Genomic DNA, 23845 nt, shown 5'->3' on the forward strand with positions numbered 1-23845 from the left:
TCATCCTCTCTTCCAGCTTTAACTCGGATAGATCACATTTGGAACTCCTATCCACTTTAGTTATTTGGATCATGAACTGCTGAGTAATTTTAAAAAAATACAGATTAGATGGTCCTCATATTCTGCTCTCCCTTTCCACATTACTACCTTGGTCCTACTTTGTCCATTTGCAAAATCTTCCAAGTCTTCACGCTTATCGCTTTTCCTTAGCAACATGACACTTATTTTCCTTTGATCTACTGCCATCTTCATCTTCGCCTGATAGCCATGGCTGGGCCATTTTTCCCTGTTTCTCCTTTCACTTTCAAGGGATTTAAAAAAAAATACCACACATTAATTCTTTAAAAGTAGCTGTTCTTTGTTACTGTCGTGCCATTGTAGATTCCCAATTTGCAACAGCCAGTCATGCTCCATCTCATGGTAGTTTTTTCCCATCAATTTAAGACCCCAGTTTGAACTAATTTTATATGAAATGGTATCATTTTTTTAAAAAAATAGATAAGGCCTAAAAGGCCACTTTTGTCAGCTCACTAATAAACCCAATGTCTTGATTTTCATGATATTTTATATTACCACTGCTGCTGAGAGACCCTTTTCAACTTCCGGCTCTGCTTTTTCATTGGTTCTATTCAAGCTTTCTCGGTCTTGATGTTTTGAACAATTAATCATCCTCAACTGCCTTTTCCCATCACTGACTTCCCAGGTTATCCTGCTCCCTTCATTTATCAGGAACTTCTGCTTCAATTAATTTACCAATTCACAAGCTGAATACACAGGGCTCAGAATGTTTATTGAAAGAAAATTATACTGTTTCCCAAATACTCAAGTTAAAATCACCTCACATTAATGAAAAATAATGAAGTCTCTTAAGCATACTTGACTTGTAGCATTGAAAGTTTCAAAATGCTTAATTAATTTTAGAGCTTGTCTTTACTTATTCATTTTTCAGGAAACAGACAAAAGTCAGCCTTAATTGCCCATCCACAATTGCCCTTGAGGGTGTGGTGAGGTACCATCTTGAACTGTTGCACTTCTGGTGAAGATAATCTCAGAATACTTTGAGTAGTGTGTTTCAGGATTTGGAACCAGCAACAATGAAGTATTAGCAATGTATTCCATAGATCCATCTTCCTGATTAAAATGTCACCCACATGTATGATACAATTAAACTGATGTTTAAGTTTTCCTCCACCTTGAAATATTTTCCATAACTTTGCTGCTCACAGACATTCCAATGTTTTATTGGAAGTATGCAATTGGAATACTTAGATTAATTTATCTTGGCCTTTATTAAATTGAACCTGTCAAAATGTGAATTACGAGTCAAACTCCCAACTTTTAAAAAAATTTTTCATCCATTCAGATTTTAAGAGAGTCCATTTTAACTCCCCCGGAGCTCACATTAATGCTCTTGATCTTTGCCACATGCCCAAACAGATATGTCTATTCAGAATAAATATTTCAATGAAGACTTATAAATGGGCTAAGGTTTGATTACAGTCAAGATTTAGGTAGCTTATTGGATGGATTCAATAGAGAGAAACAACCACTATTTGCATGTGACTTTATTAAATTACCACTTTTTAAAGATCAAATGCCTTAATTCACTTACATAAATAGGCTTAGAATAAAAACTAATCTAGTGAGAAGAAAGAGACGCCAAATCAGTTAGCTAAAACTCGGTGGTAAACAGAAAGATGTTGTTTTATTTTAATTAGCAAACATCCACTATGTTCTTAAGGCAAAATTGAGCCTAAATATTTACCATGTCTATCCTAATGTCAAAAGAAATTATATTGTTTGCACTGGTTAATCAAAACTATATTCCAACATGAATTACATCTATTTTTGTCGGCATAACCAAGTTTTGAGGGCTGTGGAACTTAAATGTATTTTACATTATTGTACAAATTCAACCTGCAGTGATAATTGATCCCATACTAACTGAAACTGTAGTGGTGGGGGGGGGGGGGGGGGGGGGAAAATGTGTCTGCATGGTTATTTAAATTTAATTTTGCAATACCAGTACATTTTAATTGTAGCAGTTGGGCTAACTTCAGCAAATGTCTGAGCGTCATTGAAGACTATAATCTAAAGATGTGATATTCTTTTAGTAAGTGATGTCTCAGAACTGTGAAGAACTCATGAGAAATATTCAGAGAATTCCTTTTCAGATTAAAGGCACACCCAAAACAAATGTAGAAGAATGCCTCTACCCTCTGGCATTACCATCACTTATCAGATACTTCAAGGTGACTTGTATAGAAGCACAGAGTTTAAGAAAATTATATTTCTGTATTTGTCCACTGACAACCCTGAATGGCCTGAAACTAATTGTGGTGCCAGGCCATTTTGGTGTTATCATGCACATTGTTGTGAATCTGGGATGATATTTGCTCAAATGAGAGTGTCAGATCACCTTCCCTGTAGTCGCAGACGAATATGATACGTTAGTTTCATGGACTCCATTACTGGGACTCCCGTATTATTTTGATTGTAATTTAATTTAAATTTGCCTGTTGAAATCATGGAATTCAAACTCATCTGCAGATATTTGGAAACAATAGCCAACTGCTTCAATTTTCACTCAGCTGCTAGCTGACATGCTGCTTCCAGCACTTTTGCCTTCATTGCATACAAAAAAAAGCAGCAAGGAGCATGTTTGTTGATAGCATGAGAAATGATGGACTCTCGTGCCTGGAAATACAGATACGGATTGGTTTCTGTACAAAGTGAAGGGAGAAAAGTTTAGGGGAAGTCATCTGGGTTGTGGGCTATGTTGGTAGAGCTGTGGGTGCCACAAGTGGTGGTAGAAGCTGAAATAGGGGCATTTAATAGACTCTTGGACATGCACATGGATGAAAAAAAAAGTAGCAGATTTTGATGCAGGAAGGGCTTCATTTTTTTTTGATAGGAATATATAGTTCATCACAACATTGAGGGCTAAAGGGCCTGTACTGTGTTGTTGTGTTGTGTTTTAGGTATGGTTTCCAACCCCTCTAAGATTTAAAGTTGATCATGGTCCATCAATAATATGGAAATTTTAATTATAGTCTGCATATTCAAAACATTCAGAGAAAAACTGCAGTCTGCTGGAGAGACTCAGAAGGTCAGGCACCATTCATGTGTTTCTGGTCAGGACCTTTTTCGATTTCTGGATGACGAATCGTTTATTTTCCCAGAATAACCCATTGGTTTTTTTTGAGAAAGAACTTCAATCGCAAGTATGGGAAGATAAGTTTATTGTTGTGTTGTCACCTTGTATGATTTATTGTCTCTTCAAGAGTCTTAAAAGTGTGCAAGGATGATTATCACTGATATTTGCAGTAGCAAAAGCCCAGATTTTCTGACGAACAAGGACATATCACAAGCAGAGTTAAGGGCAAAGAGAAATTGGCATATTGGCAATTTTGAATGGAAGATGTGATAAGGTTCCATTACTCTCACGTCATAGCATATTTAGAATTCAACTTGGTCTCCCATAAGGAAGACAGAGTTGCCACTTTGTCAAGCGCCCCTCTCGGAAATGAGGTCCCAGGGAGGAATGATCTTGTGACCCCTGGTTTACAAGGCCAGTGCTCTAACCACCGAGCTATCTGGGCCTTTAAAATCATGTGACTGTGGGGTCTGGCCCAAGATGATGGCTGGGGGGGGGGGGGGGGTTTAGTATTGTGACTATTCCACAACAGTTACTGGAAGATTCAAAATCCCTTTATTATCATGTCATAAAACAGGCACAGTGTTACACAAAATTGGCTTTAGTCTACTGTAAGGCAAATAAAAATTGACCATCAGCAGAAATTGCCTGGTGCCGCCACTTCCAGTCAGAGAAAAAGAGAGTCCATGGATTCCCCTCCAGCGTCCCGCAGCCACAGACTTCAGTCCAAACCATTGGCAACCAGAGCTCCAGATCCAAACCTCCGCCATGGTCAGGAAGTCTTCAGTACCATCGGTTACCCTGTCGCATCTTGGTTCCGATACCTGGTACCCCTTCAGCCAGTCTGATGCCCGTTTCTATCAGTCTCCAGCCTAGTGCAAGTCATTTGCCAGCAGCTCACAGCCTGCGTGGATTCTTCTCCTTGAGCCACCAACAGCCCGCCAGGTCCCCTTCTGTGGTCATCTCCTGTAGGGTAATCTCCTCTGTTTTTTTTTCTTCGCTCTTAAACAGGGATTGTTCTCCTTGCTTTCTGGTGTCCTGTGCCAGCCCTCTGATCCACCTCCTCGAGGTTGCTGCCGAACACGGATGCCACCATCTTGGGCCAGGCCCCGCAGTCACACAATTTTAAAATAAGCCACCATCAGCTCCTTTTAAAGCCATTTAAGGCTTAAACAAAGCCACCAGTAGTTGGAGTGCGCAGTAGAACCCTGTGGAAAAGCATTGTGCCTCTCAGAACTTGGGCTGGGTGGTAGAAGCCTGCAGAGGAGCTCTGTGTCTCAACTAGCTTGATGACCTTAAATTTACCCAATAGAGGCATGCATACCTCCATAATAGCTCCAATATAGTACACATCTAGTAAATGTCCACGGTGTAAATGAATAGATGATTAGTCACAATCAACCCCGCACCCAACACACATTCCCATATTCAACTATTTCTAATCACATTCGCTGAAGCAGATGTGATTATGTTGAGACCAAAAAATTGAAAGTGATAACATGAAATATGGAATGTCATCAAGAACCCAAATGAAATTAGTCCCTCAGTTGCCTTGCTTAATTTGTCATCTGCTCACCTTCAGATACATCAGTGCCACAAGTGAAGGAATTATAAATTAACCGTCCAAATACTTAACAACCCTCAAAGATAAAGTTCTCGTGCTGCTTTAATGCATGTGTTGGCACAGCTGCTTCACCCCAGCCCAGGTACAACCCTACAACCAATGCTGTCCGAGGTGAATCACGAAAACCTGTAGACTCCGTGGTTGAAGTAAAAACACAAAATGCTGGAGAGCTCAGCAGGTCAAACAATGTCCTTTGTGTTTTTACTACCCATGTTGTCCACATGGAGCCTGCACATTTTCCCTGGGATTGCAATGATTCTCTCTGGGTACTTCAGTTTCTTCCCATATTCCAAAGATGTTTAGGCTCACAAGATCACTGTAAAATTGTTCCTTGCATGGAGGTGACTAAGATCAACTCTTGGGTAGGCACATGGATGCAAGAAAAAAAAGGGAGTTATAGGTGTGAAGTAGGGAAAAATTAGATTGCTGTGGAGGTTTGCAGATGTCTGCACAAAATCGTGGACTGAGGGACCTGTACTGTACTATGATGGGAATGTGGGGTAATGTGTTGCAGGGAAGAAGAATGAGATTGACCTGCGTGCCAGCATAAAATTGATGGCCTCATTCCAGGTTGCATGGAAAATTAGAGCCTTTTTTTTCCCCAGGAACTGATTGGGACTATTGTTCTCCATCCTCTTTGTAGACATTCCCCTTAATTTAACCCCATTAATCCTCAACCACTTTCACAAATAAGAATTCAGCTTCACTAAACATTTATTTATCAGTGCAACATCACTAAGGATGAGTTGTCAAAAGAGCAGTCCAGTGATTTCACAGCCACTACTTACAAAGCATTCACATCTGCACAATCCCAGCATGGCAATAGGATTTTTAATATACCTGCTCAAAAGGTTATGCAACACAAGTGGTACTTCTTACAAGATGATGCCCATTAGAACAAGTAGAGAGGTGATAAGAGGACAAGTAAAGTTGAAGAGTCAGAAATATCTAATTGAAGGACATAAACCTGTTTACGCTGCTGACCCATGACTGCATCATCAGATCCAGCTCCAACAGTATTATCAACTTGCAGATGTTGCAACAGTCGTTGGCCTCATCAGCAACAATGATGAGTCACACTACAGAGAAGAGGCGTAAAATCTCGTGAAATGGCACGAGAGTAACAACCCGAGTCTCAACATGGACAATACGAAGAAAATGATTGTGGACTTCAGGAGGACCAGGAGTGACCACCCTCCACAGCACATCAACAACTCTGTAGGAGAGAGAGTAGAGAACACCAAGTTCCTTGGAGTTCACTTAACATCTCCTCACTCGTCAGGAAGGCACAACATTGACAGCACTTCCTGAGAAGATTAAAGCAGGCAAGGCTACTGGCCACCATTACGTCAACCTTTTTTTAAGAGCTCTATCAAGAATGTCCTGACTGGCTGCATCTCAGTGTGGTATGGTTGCTGCAGAGAAATGGATCAGAGGTCAATCCACAGGACTGTAAGAGTGGCAAAGAGGATCACTGGAATCTCGCTCCCACTCCATCAATGTGTTCTATGGGATCGTTATCTGAAGAGGGTGTGCAAAATCATTTAGGACTCCTTCCACCCTGAACACAGCACCTTTCAATTGCTCCCTTTGGGGAAGAGATATAGGAGTATCAGAGCCGGCACCAGGACAGTGAGAATGCTGAATGACTAAAGGAACTCCTCACGTTAACCATCTGAGACTCTCATTTGTAAAAAATAATATTTATTTACTTATTTTTATAGCTAAAACATTTGTCCTGCATATGTACTATGTCTGGTAGTGTGTCTGCATGTTTTTTTTTAAACCGAAGACTGGAGAATGCTGTTTAGTCGGGTTATACTTGTACAAACTCAACTTGAAAAGATTTGCCTTTGAATGGGGAACCTTGAGCTCCACATGTTACAGTTAAGGGTGCACACTTATACTGACACAGAAATGATTGATTTGCAAATGGTAGGGTGTTCCACTCTCCACATCTGCAATAAGTTACTCAGTTTGAAAATTCTAGCGAATGGGGATACCCAGGAGTTTTTTGCATCCATGGAGAGTTGATGTGAGATATTAAGGGTTCCCTAGTACCAAACACCTCGACTTCCAGAGGTTCCAGCACCATTGCTTGGCGTTTTTCGCATTTCACTGGGATTACCCACTATTTGTCAGCCGACCTTAACTAAAATGGATACATTCATTTACTAGTGAGTTGCCAGCAGTGATTAATAGTCTGTATCTAGAGAAAGTTTTCTTTATATTTACAAGCTCAAAACTCATCTCAATACATGATGCACTTAAGATTATTTTTTTTCTTCCACTTTGAAGTAAGCTATGTTCTGTTTAACATCTCAACCTTTGAGAATGCAAAATTCCCTCAGTACTGCAGTGAGGCACCCACCAGTCTTTGACTTGAACTTCAATCTCCAGAGCAAGGCTTGAACACAAACCTCAAGAGTCAAAGCCTAGTGTTGTAATTCAGCCATTGCTTAGGAAAGGACAAAAGTGTCAATTTCTATCAGTGCTGGTGCTAGGGTCTAACAACTGGCCCAAAAAAAATGTTTCAAGGACAGCAGCATTAATGTGGGTCAGCTTTCCATTTGTAGACTCCCAATCTACATTCCTAGCTCTGCGCCTCTCCGCCTTCTGGTATTGAGGGGGAGCACACTTTAAAGTAAGTGGTTAAGAACATTTATCAGCAAGAAACCAGGCACCAGAGTTTTTCAAGTCGCTATGAAGTAGAAACGGCCTCAACTTGTTATTTATTTATAGTAATATCAGAAAATTGTCTACTCAAGTTTATGATGGATCTCTTCAATTTAAACTTCATTGATCTTGTATTTGTTTCTAATTGGGGATGGAAACTTTTAATGGGAATGACAACTACCAACTGAAAGCAAGGTTAGAAAAATTTAATTTTAATAAATGACCTGACAATTATTTCAGGACACTGGTTCAAAACAATAGAGAAACTTGGCTGACATGAACTGTTCAGATAGCTTTCCAAAACCTCTAAGTGCCATAAACAGTCATGCAAGAGGTAATCAATAAAAGGCGTGTATAAGTTTTTTTTTTAAATTCTTCCCCTTTATTAGGCCTGGAAGAACAGGTGAATTACACCAGGTGGCCCTCTTGTAGACTGGAGGTAGACATAGTAAACCTTCCTAATCCCAAAGAATGATCACAGGTCCATTACTGCTAATTCTATTTTTCACATTTGTGGAGCCCTCTCTACAGGCAGAATAGATTGTGGCAGTATGCTTCCATGGTTAAAATGAGACTCAATTTTGAATTTGCATCTCTTACTTTCTGATGGAGACTTTTCACTTAATTTCCAGCCCACTGAGATTAAATTCCAAGTACTTAAAATTTGCTTTGACCTACAAATTAAAAAATCTTAGGTCTGGCTAAATAACATTGTTGACTTTTCTTGAAACCATTAAAGAGGTCAGATCAGCAATAATTACCAAAATAATGATATCAAGAGATCTATGTAGTGTTATACAGATGTCTAAAAATGACCATTTTTTGTACTCATCTGAATGCCTCACCGTCCCCCGACCCCCCACGCCAGTTCCATCAAATTATTTTCCACTGGAATTCCTAGTCTCCTCAACAGCATTATATGCATGTCTAATACTAGAGGCATCCACTGTTCAAAAAATATTATTCTCCTTAATCCCACATGCTGCAATATCAATGTCAAATCCCCCAGCAAAATGTCAGGGGGCAACACAATTTCATCCAACACTTCAACTCAGTTGGCGCTGATGGATCTCTTATTCAAGATTCTTCAAAACAGTTCAATATTTTGCAAAGATTTCCTCTGTTCACAGTCCTAGCCAAAATTGCACAGATGTGTTAACATATCGGCTCAGAATTACTGAGAAGTAATTTTCACAAGGATATTTGTGAAGCCTGCTAATGTAAAGCAAGGAGTGTGGGTATGACCCACACTCCTGTTCGGCTCCGAATCATGGGTCCTCTACCGGCATCACCTACGGCTCCTAGAACGCTTCCACCAGCGTTGTCTCCGCTCCATCCTCAACATCCATTGGAGCGCTTTCATCCCTAACGTCGAAGTACTCGAGATGGCAGAGGTCGACAGCATCGAGTCCACGCTGCTGAAGATCCAGCTGCGCTGGGTGGGTCACGTCTCCAGAATGGAGGACCATCGCCTTCCCAAGATCGTGTTATATGGCGAGCTCTCCACTGGCCACCGTGACAGAGGTGCACCAAAGAAAAGGTACAAGGACTGCCTAAAGAAATCTCTTGGTGCCTGCCACATTGACCACCGCCAGTGGGCTGATATCGCCTCAAACCGTGCATCTTGGCGCCTCACAGTTCGGCGGGCAGCAACCTCCTTTGAAGAAGACCGCAGAGCCCACCTCACTGACAAAAGGCAAAGGAGGAAAAACCCAACACCCAACCCCAACCAACCAATTTTCCCTGCAACCGCTGCAACCGTGTCTGCCTGTCCCGCATCGGACTTGTCAGCCACAAACGAGCCTGCAGCTGACGTGGACTTTTACCCCCTCCATAAATCTTCGTCCGCGAAGCCAAGCCAAAGAAGAAGAAGAATGTAAAGCAATGAGAAATTCATAATGGTTCATTGCATGAAACAGGTTTCTTAAATATTTGTATTTTTACTGCTAAAGATCCATTCATGGAGAACAGCAATACTATTGAACCCAAGAAAGGCATTTCTGTAAGTGAATAAGCACTCAAAACCTTCCCACTAAATTATACACATAACAATTAAAGTATCTGGAGAACTTTCCAAAATTTTTGTTGGCAACACTCATGATTCCTAAAGCACATTCTTTTAAGTGCCCAAAACTGAAAACAAAATTGCAAAGAATGCCATCAAGTTTATTACTTTAACAGATCAACCACTTTTAGTCATTGTGCAATGAGATGCAGATGTTTATTTCTGGCCAATATTAACTCTTCCCCAGAGTTAGGTACTAATGTCAGCTATTATTAGTTTGCATATAGGTTCGAGATATTTTCTTGATAGCCGAAATTAGTTGGGTGCAATTCACACTGGTATTTGGAAGGAACTGGTTTAATTGACTCAAGTTTCAAGATAAGCGCTATTATATTCTGTACATTTCATGGTGTCCACATGCAACATTTTAGCTGCCACCTCATTAGTAACCATGCCTTCACATTTGAATCCTTCAGTAACTGGATGACAATTGATTGACCTGCGCATATGACAAGGAGTATTTTCTCGGCAGCACATGGCACAATATATTTTGTTAATTATGGAGGTTATGCTCAGAAAATACTGGAGAGCAAAAACAACATTTTTTTCATAATTGATTGCCAGGTGGAGTTGCAACCTGTGCTGTTTAATGGAAGTGCATGACATGTCACCAGAACAATGCATTAGCAGAAAGATCAGAGCCCAAGAAATACTCTGCACAGGCAAAATGAAGGAAAGTAAAGGAGATGGATGATTAAATAGCAGGAAAACCAGAGCAAATTCCAAGGGCAAAATTATATTTTGGAAAAAAAAATCTAAAAATTTTGCAAATGATGAGAAACTATTAGCTATTGTAAGTGATAAAGGATTAGGTGCCAATTGTGCTATCTTCCCTTACAAAGGAGTAGGATATTATAGTAAGTCTTTCAGCAACAAAAGGCTTTGGAAATTCTGTAATTTGCCATCAGCTAATTAAAAAAAAATCAATTCATATACTTAATGCTGATTCTTAGATACAAATTTAAGCTAATGGGAAGTTCTATGAGGGGTTGACAAGGAGATAGAGGGTAGAGGATGAAGGGACTTGAAAGCTGAGGAAGTGCAAAAGAATGAATGACCCAGAAATCCTTCAGGGCTCTCATTCATTGCAGCTTGATTGACAATTTTAGATGGGACCCTTGCTTGCAACGCTGAAGCCTTTTGGGGCAAGCAAACATCAGCAAGGGGGATTGTGATAATGGAGCGGGAGTGGTTTGGATTTCAAGCCACAGGTTTGTGAGTGGACAAGTTTCAGGGTGGGATGCATCCATGTGGTCAGAAGAACTTAATGCCGATCAAAGTAGTTCTTTTGATGGTGGACAGTTTGGGGATGGGGTGCAGAAATGGTGGTAATTAGGTAGGTTTTTTTTTTACTTGGAGGAAATTCCTTCTCCTTCTCCATTTTATCCAAGGTCAAGGAATCTCATTACAAGTTTCAAATAACTATCCATATCCCTTGCTCATTCATTAAAATTAGCAAATGGATGGTTCAGTTTATGTTTAAGATAATTTACAATTCAACTCTCTAATATCAATGTTAGAGTTAAGACTCTGTCCTCAATATATTAATATTAAATCCAGAAATATATAACTCTATGTACATAATTTTTACTTATTTATCACAGTCAATAGATTTTTTTTCAAAATTTCAGCCAAATCCTTCTGTGGCCAACTGTAAGCTCTTTCATTAGTCCCACATTCTGCTTTAAAGGCAGGGATTGCTCAACACAGTACACAGAATTTCGATGTTGATTTTGGTCTCTGAACAAAAAAATGAAAAGAAAGCCAAAACCAGGCTGTCATTAACAAAGAGGTACTGATCATCACTGACAATAGAGCATCTGGTTAAGCTATTTCACAATTACATCAAATAAAGCAGTTTAAGAATTACATTTCGGAACATGGAATTTGATGCATGGTCACAGACCCAAAATATTAATCGAGTTTCTCTCTCCACCAAATGTTATCTGATCTGCTGAGTATTTACTGCATTTGCTGCTTTTATTTCTGTTCCTGAGGTTAAAGTTGGGGCAGCACGGTTGGTGTCGCGGTTAGCATAATGCTTTTACAGCGTCAGTGATCGGGTCCGGACCAGGGTTCAAATCCCACGCTGTCTGTAAAGGGTCTGTACATTTTCCCCATGTCTACGTGGGTTCTTGTTTCCTCCCATCATTCAAATATGTATCGGGGACGTAGATTAATTGGGGGTAAATTGGACGGCAATTGGACTTGTGGGCTGTAATGGCCTGTTACCATGCTATATGTCAAAATAAATTTTTTAAAATTAAAAATAGCTGAAATTGTAGTCACCAATTGTGGAATAATAGACATTAAACATGCTCAGAGTTTTTTTTAAATTACCGTATTTGACGCCATACAAGACCCACCCTCATTTCGGCAGGATTCTGAAAAAAATCTTTGTGCATTTATGGCCTTCTCACTGGGGGAAGTGGGTGTGGCTCCGGAATTAGATGAGTTCCCTTGGAGCTGGAGGGCCACGCTGGTGCACATGGAGCCTCTCAGCAGCAAATGCCGCACGCAGCTCCTTACCTCTCTGCCGAAGCTGCAGCAAGGTCATAGCGCTGTCCACGCTGCCAGACATGGCAAACTCCACCCGGTGTAGCTCATCTGCCACCAGGCCTGGGTCAGGCTGCCACTTCTCTCCAGCAATGTTCAGCGCCTAGTGCCCACCGTGAACAGGGTCTGCTGGCAAACTGCAGCTGGCGAACAAGAGCCAGGAAACTTTCAAAATTTCAACTTTGCATACAAGACCCAGGGGATATTTTTGAGCCAATTTTGGGGGGGAAATGGGGGTCTTGTATGCTGTCAAATAGGGGTAGCCCATTGAACAACAATGGGGCAGAAGGCCAGCCAGCAACTATTCCTGTAACATGGCTTTTTTTCTTGAAGGATCTTAGGTGCCTACCAACACCAATTTAGGATCTGTCGTAGTCAGGAGTGGTGCTGGCCGCTGATGACTTAAGCGATATGACACGTGGGGTAATAGCACACATGCATGGGTGTGTTAAGCATTAATATATAGGTGATGAATCTCAGGTGCAGGAGGAGGAAAGTGAGAGCGTCAGGATCACCCGTGTGGCAGTGAGCTAAGGTCAGAGGAGTTTAGCTGGGTGGTGTTTGGGGAGTTGAAGAATGAAACGTGTGTGAATAATAAAAGAAGGTTGACTTCATGAAAGAAACGAATGCGTGGTTTTTTTTTGCATGTAAAAGGCAAAGGAGGAAAAACCCAACCCCAACCAACCAATTTTCCCCTGCAATACTGCAACCGTGTCTGCCTGTCCCGCATCGGACTTGTCAGCCACAAACGAGCCTGCAGCTGACGTGGACATTTACCCCCTCCATAAATCTTCGTCCGCGAAGCCAAGCAAAGAAGAAAAAACTGTGGTAAATCAGTGCCATTACAGAACCTTCCGTTGATTCAACAGTGATAATGCATTCTCCGTAGAGATCAGAGTCCTAATGAAGTTTCCCCAACCTGAGTCGACTGGCAATTCAATCAGATGCATAGACTGGTAGAGGCACATCAATATTGGCTGGGAGCTCATTTTAAAATGAATACACACTACCTGTGATATCCACCTTTGAGGCATGGACAAACAGTGCACATTTTAACGACATTTATTTGTAAGTATTTGTATTAGTATCCAAAATGGCATTGACTGTCATCTCAGGGAAATCAACCCCATTTGAGAGGAAAAACAGTGGTGAACATATGGGATGGTGACCACTGCAGTGAGGAGGGGCTCTGCTGCTGAAGAGCATTCAAGGCGAGGAACCCAAGCAGGCGGCAGACTCCTGGAAACCAGCTTGAGACTGGCTGGTGAGGGTACCAGGTATTGGAACTGAGACATGAGAGGGTGCTGAGGGCCTAGGGCGCTGATTGTGTCAGAGTTTGGACCTGGAGCTTGGGTTGCCAATGGTTTGGACTGAAGTCTGTGTGGCCTGTAGAAGCTGGGGAGTGCTGGAGGTGAATTTCTGGACTTGGGGGGGTGGGAAGATTCTCTTATCTAACTGTAAGTGGCACCGGCAATTTCTGCTGATGGCGAATCTGTCCGAATCTGTCTGCCTAATGATGGACAAAAGGAAATTTAGTGTGATATTACATCTGTTTTATTACATGTCAATAAAGGAATCTTGAATCTTGTTTTCTGCTAAGAATATGCTTTTAACATTAAAGGATTTGGAGTCTATCCAACAGTAGTTTGTAAGAACTACTTCAAACATTTATGCTGGAGGATCCTCCTAATCGGTTGGAAGCACCTGCCAATCATCCACTGTGCAATGATTACATCTTGCATGTCACAGACTGTATTTGAGAATCCTGTATGATCCTTCCAAAAGCACGCAGAATTATTTTATGCTTTCATCATCTCTTTGGACTTACACAATTTAACATATGGACTCACCAGATGTGGGCATTCGGAGACAGGACTTGTTACATACTGCTAAAATGCCCTAAGCTGTGGAAACTCACATCAATCAGCTCGAGGCTGGCCTCTCATTGGGAGATTTTGGAAGAAACCATGTGTTTCTACGGCTAGTGAAACAAGTTTACTAGCTACAGGAAAATCTCTCCATTGTTAATTAATAGAAATTAACTTCAGTAAATCAAAATGTGAGTAATTTAAATGGTGGAAATAAATTGTTTTAAAAACATCATATTACAACTTTCTATTGCAATCCAATCTCTTTGGATTTATTTCTGTTTGTGGCTCATGGAAAGAAATATTAACTGACAATTAATGAAGCATTTTTGATTAATGTTTAGTGTTTTTTTTTCCCCCCCTTAATTTATGATTAAAAATCCAATTCATTCTGAGGCATTCTTACTTAAATATCAGCGGGATTCAGGGAGATGCCAAGTGAAAAATATTTTATGGAGGCATCTTTCAGGATTTGTTTCAAGATAAATTTGATTGGAATGGTTTTTGTTTTCCAAAAGATTTCATTCACTCAGATTGCTTGCACCTGCTTACAAAGATAGCTTTTCATCTATGTTTTAAACAGCTATCACTTCATAAAGAGGGAGAACAAAAATGAAACATTCATTCAATAAGAATAATGATGGAGCATTTGCTTCCAAATGTAGAAATAAATCATTCTGTGATAAAGATGACCACTTGTCTCCCACAGGAAACATATACTGTAGAGTGCCCGGCACCTGTGGGGATTGGTAGATCCAGATGACTGAATTTGCTGGTTGCTTAAAATTGCACGTCAGGAGCACCAATTATAAATTTTCTTTTTTTGTTAAAGCCTACTATATTTATTTTCCACGATTTTTTTTGCCGGTTGCTTGAATTCCGGATAACAGGGATTTTATTGTATCTGGATTTTAAAAATCACATTTTTTTTCCATTGGATAAATTCTTATTTTGGAATGAATTGGTATTTGCCCAATGTTTCTCTTAACTTGATGTTCTATTAACAAGACGCTTGATAACAAACTTGTATAATATTTATTACCGTGTGCAATCTACAAAGTGCTGGAGAATGACAGTAGGACATGCAGCATCCATAGGAAATGTTTCAGGCTTGTGCTATTCACCTTGAATCTTGACATAAAGATTCCTGACAAAGGGCTCAGCTCAAAACATTTACTTCCTATTATGTTGTGTAACCTGCTGAATTTCTCTAGGACTTTTGTGCATTGCACTCGACCCAAGCCCCTGCAGAGAATCTTGTTTAACTCGTATTTATTACCAATTAAGTTTACAATGCATTTAAGACTTTTTTTTAGACATCACTGGAGAAACATGGGAGCTATGAACAGCACACTTTTTAACTAATCCAGGCTAACTCAAATATACCCATAGAGAGGAAGTAACATCCTTTGTTTTTGCCTTTGTAACTTTTAACATAGTATCAGTTTGCACTGAAACTTGAATATCCAAATAGGATTAAACATAAAAGAAAACTAAAAAGGAATACCATGGATTAGCATTTGAACAGATTCCTACTGTGAGAAAAGGCCATGCTGCTGTCAATAATCTTTTCCTCTTGTGCACGATGCCAGTTGTGTTTAATCAAGTGTATCAGGAAGACTCTACCAGTTCACACTGTATTCATCCTTTTGCAACTGGAACAGGTGTTTGATTACTGGGGGACAGGCATGAAACTAGTTGCTCACTCCACTAACCCATCCTGCAAGTCCTTGCCACTTCTACTGTGAGAAGAGAGAACAAACCTAGTGCTGAGAATCAGCAGATCAAAATGAAATGGTATCAACCAAGAATGTGCAGTGCGTGGAATATTTCATCATCGTGTACATACAATTTACAGAGAGAAATATAGCATTCACTTTTCAGTCATGAGAAACAAAGCCATTTTCCATTCACACTCAAATACTTTAGCAAAATTCAATCAAATTATAATTGTACAATTAAAGTTGTAAAATCAAGCATCTAGAGTATAGGGAGAGATTGGACAGATTAGGTCTTTATTCTATGGAGCGTAGAAGGTTGAGAGGGGATTTGATAGAAGTATTTAAGATTATGAAAGGGATAGACAGAGTGGATGTGGATAGACTATTTCCGTTAAGAGGAGGAAAGATTAAAACAAGAGGACATGAGTTAAGAATTAAGGGGCAGAGGTTTAGAGGTAACATGAGGGGGAACTTCTTTACTCAGAGAGTGGTAGCCGTGTGGAATGAGCTTCCAGGAGAAATAGTGGCGGCGGAGCCAATTGTATTATTTAAGAAAAGGTTGGACAGGTATATGGATGAGAAGAAGATGGAGGGTTATGGGCATTGTGCAGGGAGGTGGGACTAGAAAGGGGTGTTTGGTTCGGTGCGGACTAGAAGGGCCTAATGGCCTGTTTCCGTGCTGTAATTGTTATGTTATGTTATAACAATCTGCTTGGGGTTTGGGTCAGTCCAGATTTTTGCACTTTTCTGTATTTAAAATTCAAGTTTAAGGAGAATAAGCAGATGAATTTTGAGAGTTGATCAACAAAACATATTTTCTTATCAAATACAAAGTACAAAAAAAGTATTTTTCTGACATTTCCACAACTTCTGCGTGGTCGCTCATTGCTGCTTGCACCTGTGGCGCTTACTCACGCGATCACACATAAAAGCAGAGGAATTCAAAAGTCCGGAATCTTGCGTGGCCCGAATTTCAGCCCAGAGTTTGATGTCCGGATACTTGGGTGGTGTGGATTTCTGGTGTCCAGATTTTTGGACTTTTACTGTACATTACAACTGATTTGACAGTCTTTTCATAAATTTATTTATATATGCCAAAATTCTGAATGGATTATTGCGATTCAAGCCAACCATCCATTAGGAAAAAAAAAAAAATCGCAAAGTTTGTAATTTTTCAACCAATCAGGAAGAAATAAGGATAATTGAAACCATCAATACTTTCAAACTTTTTTCACAGGTGAAGAAAGGATAATTGAACCACTGAAATTATTATTAATTTTCATGAACTATACATTTAAAAAAATTACTCATTCTCATCTGTGGGGTCCATGATCAAACAAAGCCAAGCTACATGTGTTCTTTGACAGAATTATAATATCTACCAAATAGACAAATCCAGATAACTTGATCTACCTTCCATTCATTCTTCTTCCAATTTGTTTCATTTATTGCTTTTAAAACATCTGGACACAAATTATTTCTTTGCAGAAATAGTCCAAACATAAAGCTAATCAATGCTGCTCAAGTATTGCTTGATATTCCGTCGGAGCTGTTATCATCTCTTTAGAAATCGCTTCAAGCATCATGGAGCCTTTCCTACTGATGTTAACATGGTATCATCCTTCACTGCTTCACTTTTTACTGTACACCTGCTGAGCTTTGTTCATTCTTCAACAATTCTAGGACCTTGCATTCATTTTAGATGTTAAACACTAGTCAATTATTCACTTAACCTCATCAATAGTTACATCACACCTGGCAGTCAAAAACACATTAAAATGATTACCTGCACAAAACTGCACATTCTACTCCCATTTGGTACAGGTAGACTGGATCGGCTGTGGCGGTAAACATTGATGGTGTATGTTGATATAATTGCTGATTCAGCACGAGACTCATCTGATACCAGAATATGGATTCTGTTGTTTCCGAGGCCGAGAGGATAATTGGCAAAGCTGAGGTTTTTTTTATATAAAAAAAAATGGATCGTGAAATTAGCTGATACGTGTAACCACATCTGACAAAATGACAAAAAAAAATGCTTCAACTGTGGCTGAGAAATTAAAGGTAGAATTAATTCAATAAGAAATGGCTTATAACATTGCTGAATAGAAAAGGGTAAACCTGTTGATTGGGAAAATTTCAGACTTCAGCCAAGAGGCAAATGTTCATTTGGAAAGAGGAAATGGAATACCAGAGCAATGTTAACTGGTTTTGTGTGAGAGCCTGCAAAAATTTCGAAGTAGATATTGGAGTGGAAAGGGCAAGCAAATGTTGATATGGTCCCATACTGACTAAAGATAGGGGTGATTGTATTGGGCAATAAGGAGATGCAGACAAATTAGACCATTATTTTGTGTCTAATTTCACAATGTACAACACAGAACAAACAAGTATAGAGTGAATGAGCAGCTGAAGAAATTGACTGTGGTTAAAAGACATGGAGAAATAATTGAGACTGAAAGTTGACAAGTCCACAGGGACATCATGATATGCTTCCTAGATTTCGACGGAGGTTGCAAAATTTCTGGCAAAAGTGGATTCCCATTGCTATTTTCCAAAATTCCATTGATTCTCAAACACCTCTTGTTGACTTGTAACAATTTAACAAATGAGGGAGGAGAGAAAACAAGGATTAACAGACCAGCCCAACATCCAGAGTAGGAAAATTGCAAATACCTATTATAATCACTTAGAAAATAATAATAAAATTCAGCAAAGTCAATATAGATTTATAAAAGAGAATTAATGAGAGATTACAACTTCCTCTGAGGCTGAGGGCAATCAGTGGATATAGTGAATTTGGACTTTCAGAAGGCTTTCAATATTGCTGCACAAGAGTTTGTTAAACAAAAGTAGAGAAATGGTTCTCAACCTTTTTCTTTCCACTCACAGACCACCTTAAGTAATCCTATGCCATCGGTGCTCTGTGATTAGTAAGGGATTGCTTAAGGTGGTCTGTGAGTGGGAAGGGAAGGACGAAAATCACTGCTCTAGACCCAATTGTTACTGAAGTATTTTGCTTGAGAAAAATGGTCATTGGCCCATTTCTTTTGGAGTTATGAAACCGTGCACATAATGAATCAATTAGGTATGATTAAAACAGTGGTTTTCATACTTTTTCTTTCCACCCACATGCCACCTTACTAATGACAGAGCACCTATGGCGTAGGAAATAGTTAAAGGAAAAAAAAAAGGTGGAGAACCACTGGATTAGTCATAGAATGGAAACTGGTCCACAGGAGCTGCTTGTCCATGCTTAACAATTAGTTCCAGGATAATACAGGCAGAAAACAAAAATGGGTTATAATGGAAGGTTGGGTTGCTCCAGGGACTGGAGTGAAACACCCAACAATCTGTATCACTCATTATTGACAAGGGGACCAAACATACAAATTTGTAGGGTGGTTTGTGAGAACGCAGAAAGGTATCAGAAACCACCCAGAATTACTACATGAACTGTCAACAACAAAGAAGAGCTTTCAAATTCACATCTCCTGAAAATTTCCAAAAGACAAGATGCTTGGTTTACCTGGATCCTTTCTTCTCATCTAGATGAACCTGACAGTAGCAGTTGGCAGCCATTGCTCTGATCTTTATTATCACCACATCAAAAGAGACTTCAGAATAGTACACTTTGATCTTTGGCGCAAAGTCAGGATTCAGTTTCAACTGTGGACTAGTAAGGATGCGAGAGATGTACATCAGAGTATGCTTGGCTGCATGACACAAAAAATGAAAAGGTAAACCAATTAAGACAGATAAACAAGATGTGTAAAGGAATAATGATTGACAGTGAATTCACTTAGAATCAGGTGCTGCCCTTTAGTAACTCAATATTCAGGTCATAGCTCAACAACATCTGTTACTGTTGAAAATAATCTTAAACAGCCAAGAGATTTCTGGCACCAAGACCAGTTTTTAAATAAAAGACGTTTTTGAAAATTCCCTGAAGTCCTGTCGTAGTACTACCCCGGAGGGCTAGCCTACCTGGTTACAGAAGGTATTTGCATTTTTAAAAAAATAACAGAAGCCGAAGACCTCATGTCCCTTTGAGCCCGTTCCAGCTTTCAATGAAATAATGACTGATCCAATCTTGGCCTCAACCTTCTCCACGTTAATTCCTTTCTTGTTTAAATGTCTGTCATTGTCCACCCTAAATATCTTTAGTTGACTCTAAAGTTTCACAACTTTCTGAGTAAATAAATTCCTCCTCAAATCCAATATTTATTCTGAGACTGGCTCTGGATGCCCCCAGATGCCCTCACTGGCAGAATATCCACTCAGCGTCTACCCTGTTATCGCCTCCTATGAGATGACCTCCATTCCTCTATATTCTAATGCACACATGTCAAACTCAGGCCCGCGGGCCATATTTGGCCCGTGATATAATTATATTTGGCCCGCAAGATCAAATATGTATTGGAGCTGGCCCGCTGGCCACCGCGCCAGTATAGCGCAAGCACAGCTAATACGACAAATCCCAGAATGCTTTGCAAATGCGTTGGCGCCGGCCCCTCAGCCCGTTAATCGCCCCCAACTCCTCTCTTTACTTTCATTAGCGTCTGCGACCTGTCGCCTGACTCACATGTAATAAACCCCTTATGAAAAATGGCCAAACGAAAGACAGAAAACAGGACCTTTCGAGACAGGTGGGAGGGAAACTCTGACCCCAGAGTTTGATGAACTTGCATCTAAGAAGAGATGCCAAGTATCTGGTTTAGACCCAGGTGCATCAGAGTAAATCACAGTGTAGCAAGCTAAGGTTGGATTAATATTTTCTTTGGTTAACTTTGGACTGTTCATAGTTGAAAGATTGGATTTTCATTGAAGCAAGTTGTTATTTTTTTGACTTGTTGGCTTGTGAAAAAAAAACATTTAAAAGGAGCTTAAAGGCTATAGAGAAATATTATTTATTGAATACTTTATTTCTCATTTGTTAATGCTTCTTCTGGAAAGAGTTTAACCAAAACTATTATTAAACATTTATTTCAATAAGAAAAAGTTTAACATTATATATGTTGAAAGAGGAGAAAACATGCAGATGTTGTTGAAAATTTTCAATAAATATTTAGTTTGGTCCACGACTTAGTCCAAGTTTTTAATTTTGGCCCTCTGTGAATTTGAGTTTGACACCCCTGTTCTAATGAGTCTTTCTTCATATTCCATTCCTTTCATCTCCATGGACCCCAAATTACCTCTCCACAACATGGAGACCGAAATTGTAGGCAATTCTTCAGGTGCAGTTGGACCAGGGCTTTGTAAAATTGCATTTTTTTCTTAAATCCTATACATTGTAATAAATGCCAAAATTCTATTCATTTTCTTAATTATCACAACTTGCACCATTATGTCAACCTTCCACAGGAGCTCTCTCTTGAGCATCCTTGCTGGCTGAATCACATTGTGGTACGGTTGCTGCAAAGAAATGGATTGGAGGTCAATCCACAGGACCATAAGAGCGGCAGAGAGGATCACTGGAGATTCTCCACCACCCCCACCCCCCACCCCCAACCACATTCAGGATCTTTTTCTGAAAAGGGCTTGCAAAATCATTGAGGACCCCATCCACCCTGCACTCAGCATCTTTCAGCTGCTCCCGTCAGGAAAGAGATCCAGGGGTATCAGAGTCAGGCCAGACTGAAGAACAGCTTCTTCCCAAGGGCAGTAAGAACACTGAACGACCAAAGGAACTGCTCATACAAACTATCTGACACTCACATTTACGAAGAAATATTCATTGGTAAATAGGAACACTTGTCCTGCATGTGTTGTTTGTGTGTTATGTTTGGTTGTGTGTCTGTGAGTTTTGCACCGAGGACCGGAGAACTATCCTTAACACTAAATCTATCCCAACCATGCAAAGGTGTACTAGTGTGTGTGCACATGTGTGCTATACCATTACAGTCCAGGCCAAAATCTAGAAAGTTACCTCAAAGTTCAGTCTTTCAAATTCAGTGTTGAAGTGTAGGCCTTTGAAATTTGGTGCCCAGAATTAATGATGAACTGACGGGAAGACTGGAGTTGCGGCTGGTACAGACTCACAAATTCTCCTTGCGTTGCCTGTGAAGAAATGTCCATCCACACGAGGTGTGGTCATAACACTCCTGGTCCTTTTGTAAGCGAGACTCGAACTGGGCAGCCTCCACGAAGCTTCCAAGACCCTGGCACTGACTTTCACTGTTAGTCACACTCAAAATGAAGCACTTTGCTTCCCCAAAAACCCTCCTGGCACAGGACAGTTCACTGAAAAGGCCTAGTCATCCACAGAGCATGCTTTGCTCTGAATTCCACAGAAATGGCTGGCCACAAGAGCTGCTTCAAAAAGCTGTTTTCTGTTCAGCAGCCAGACTGGTTCTCCCTTGCAAAATCACAATGTCTTTGCAAATGTTTCGAATTCTGGAACAGACTGTGACAAACTCCCCCAGTTCTTCCAATGTATCGAATTGTCACTGGGCTGTGACTTGTGCTCGTGTGAAATGTTAACTGCAACCATTCAGTTCCTCCTGGCTATACTATCACCCACAGAGATAATCCCATTTTACTTAAACAGGAGCTTGTCGTACAATAAACTTGACTTGCATGCTAACATTTTGTATTTTATACTATTAGATACCAAAATCCCTTTGTATACGACATTCTGTAGTTTTACTGTTTAAATAACAAAACCTTTTCATTCTTTTCTCCCCCACCCAAAGTAGATAACCTTATTTTCCCATATTTTACTTCACCTGCCAACTTCTTGTCCACTTATTTAACCTACTTGTATCCTTTTTCAATCTTTGTGTCCTCCTCACAATTTCCAAACTCACTTTTTAGAAAATTTAAGGTGTTTGCACTGTTATTACTACAGATTGCAACTAGTCAAGGCTTAGAAATTAAATTACTACAGTCAAACCTCAACTACGCCTGATCGAGTATTGTCCAATTGCAGAAAGGCTTAATATAGACGTTTAGGTAAGCATGTGTGTGTGTCATGGTATCTTGTATTCTACAGTATACAACATGGCCAACATGAGTCTGCCAATGATCAACATGGCCAAATCGATTTGCGTCCTCTCTTCAAGATCATAACCCGGACACAAGTCAATGCTTGGTTGTACATTCGTGCAAAATTTGTACGTTTTACCAGATTTTTCATCAACTTATTAGTGCTACTGAAAAGTCAGACTAAAGTTAATCAATTTGGGTGAATGGGCTCGTGGGCTGGAAGGGCATATCTAAAATTCAAATTGTAGCAGCATGAACCTGCCTGAAAATCTTAATTGAAAATGGTCCTGACATTGTGTGCCATTACTGTGGATTATCACTGACCATTCTATATTGATCCTATTCCATCATCTGCTATCAGAGCCACTGATCAGTAGGACCATTTATTTATTTATTAGACCACTTTATAAAGAGTCAAAAATAGCTTTTTTACACTAGCATAATGGGCCAAAATGTTACACTTTGCTCAAGTGTAAAAGATGTAAAAGATCAATTATACAGATGTGGCGGCGCACTCTCTCGTGGCGAACCGGCCCTGCTTGTACTGCCGCGTAGCCGGGGCAGCCATGAGAAGATGGTGCCGTCGGGGGTCCTCCTTGCCTCGTGGTTCCAGCCCAGCACGCGCCTCAGGCACCCCCATTGTGACTCACGCGGTGGCCGAGCTCACGCTCCCCTTAAAGGGGCGGGATTTGAATAAAACAGTCGTTGAGAGCATCCAAGGTGGTGGCTGTAGCTGCCACTACACAGAAATAATTTCAAGGTTGTTCTGCCAATAATCATAAATTGTAACACCAAAACATGAGCCGTTTCATCAACTTAACATTAGGTTATGATTTTGACATTTTACTGTGCAGAATCAGTTTATCTTTTTCCTATCTTTCTTCTGTACAGGGGTAACTAGGAGATGCTGGGAATTAAAATGTGGCACGTGATGATTTCAGCGGCAGCCATTCCATGGCCTCCATTTTGACCTTCTGTTGCCTCAGGAAAGCAGCAAACATGTCGTGGCCAACCCCAACCCATACTCTCTTCTCTCCCCTTTCCCATCAGGCAGTTTGAAAATATTCTCCTCCAGATTCAAAAACAAGTTCTTTCCTGCTATTATCAATCCTTGTTTAATTATACTTTTTAATTCCATGTCCTGACCTGCATCTTCTTTTATTTTATCAAACATTTTCCTCCGCATTT

The 23845-nt window shown here is 40.1% G+C and overlaps 1 protein-coding gene and 1 long non-coding RNA gene across 4 annotated transcripts in view; one reads left to right on the forward strand and one right to left on the reverse strand.

Moving 5' to 3' along the window:
- LOC138746097 (uncharacterized) overlaps window positions 1-23845 on the forward strand; it is a 158172-nt gene that overhangs the window by 117580 nt on the left and 16747 nt on the right. The gene's annotated exons all lie outside the window — the stretch shown is intronic.
- cped1 (cadherin-like and PC-esterase domain containing 1) overlaps window positions 1-23845 on the reverse strand; it is a 166865-nt gene that overhangs the window by 76447 nt on the left and 66573 nt on the right. For all 3 annotated transcript variants that reach the window (XM_069903911.1, XM_069903913.1, XM_069903914.1), the window contains exons 14-15: window positions 19200-19386; window positions 17454-17622 (exon numbers count right to left, since the gene is read on the reverse strand). In XM_069903911.1, the coding sequence (XP_069760012.1) occupies window positions 17454-17622; window positions 19200-19386 (356 nt within the window). The remainder of the gene's footprint in view (window positions 1-17453; window positions 17623-19199; window positions 19387-23845) is intronic.

Source organism: Narcine bancroftii, chromosome 11 (genome assembly GCF_036971445.1).
Source record: "Narcine bancroftii isolate sNarBan1 chromosome 11, sNarBan1.hap1, whole genome shotgun sequence".
NCBI lineage: Eukaryota > Metazoa > Chordata > Chondrichthyes > Torpediniformes > Narcinidae > Narcine > Narcine bancroftii.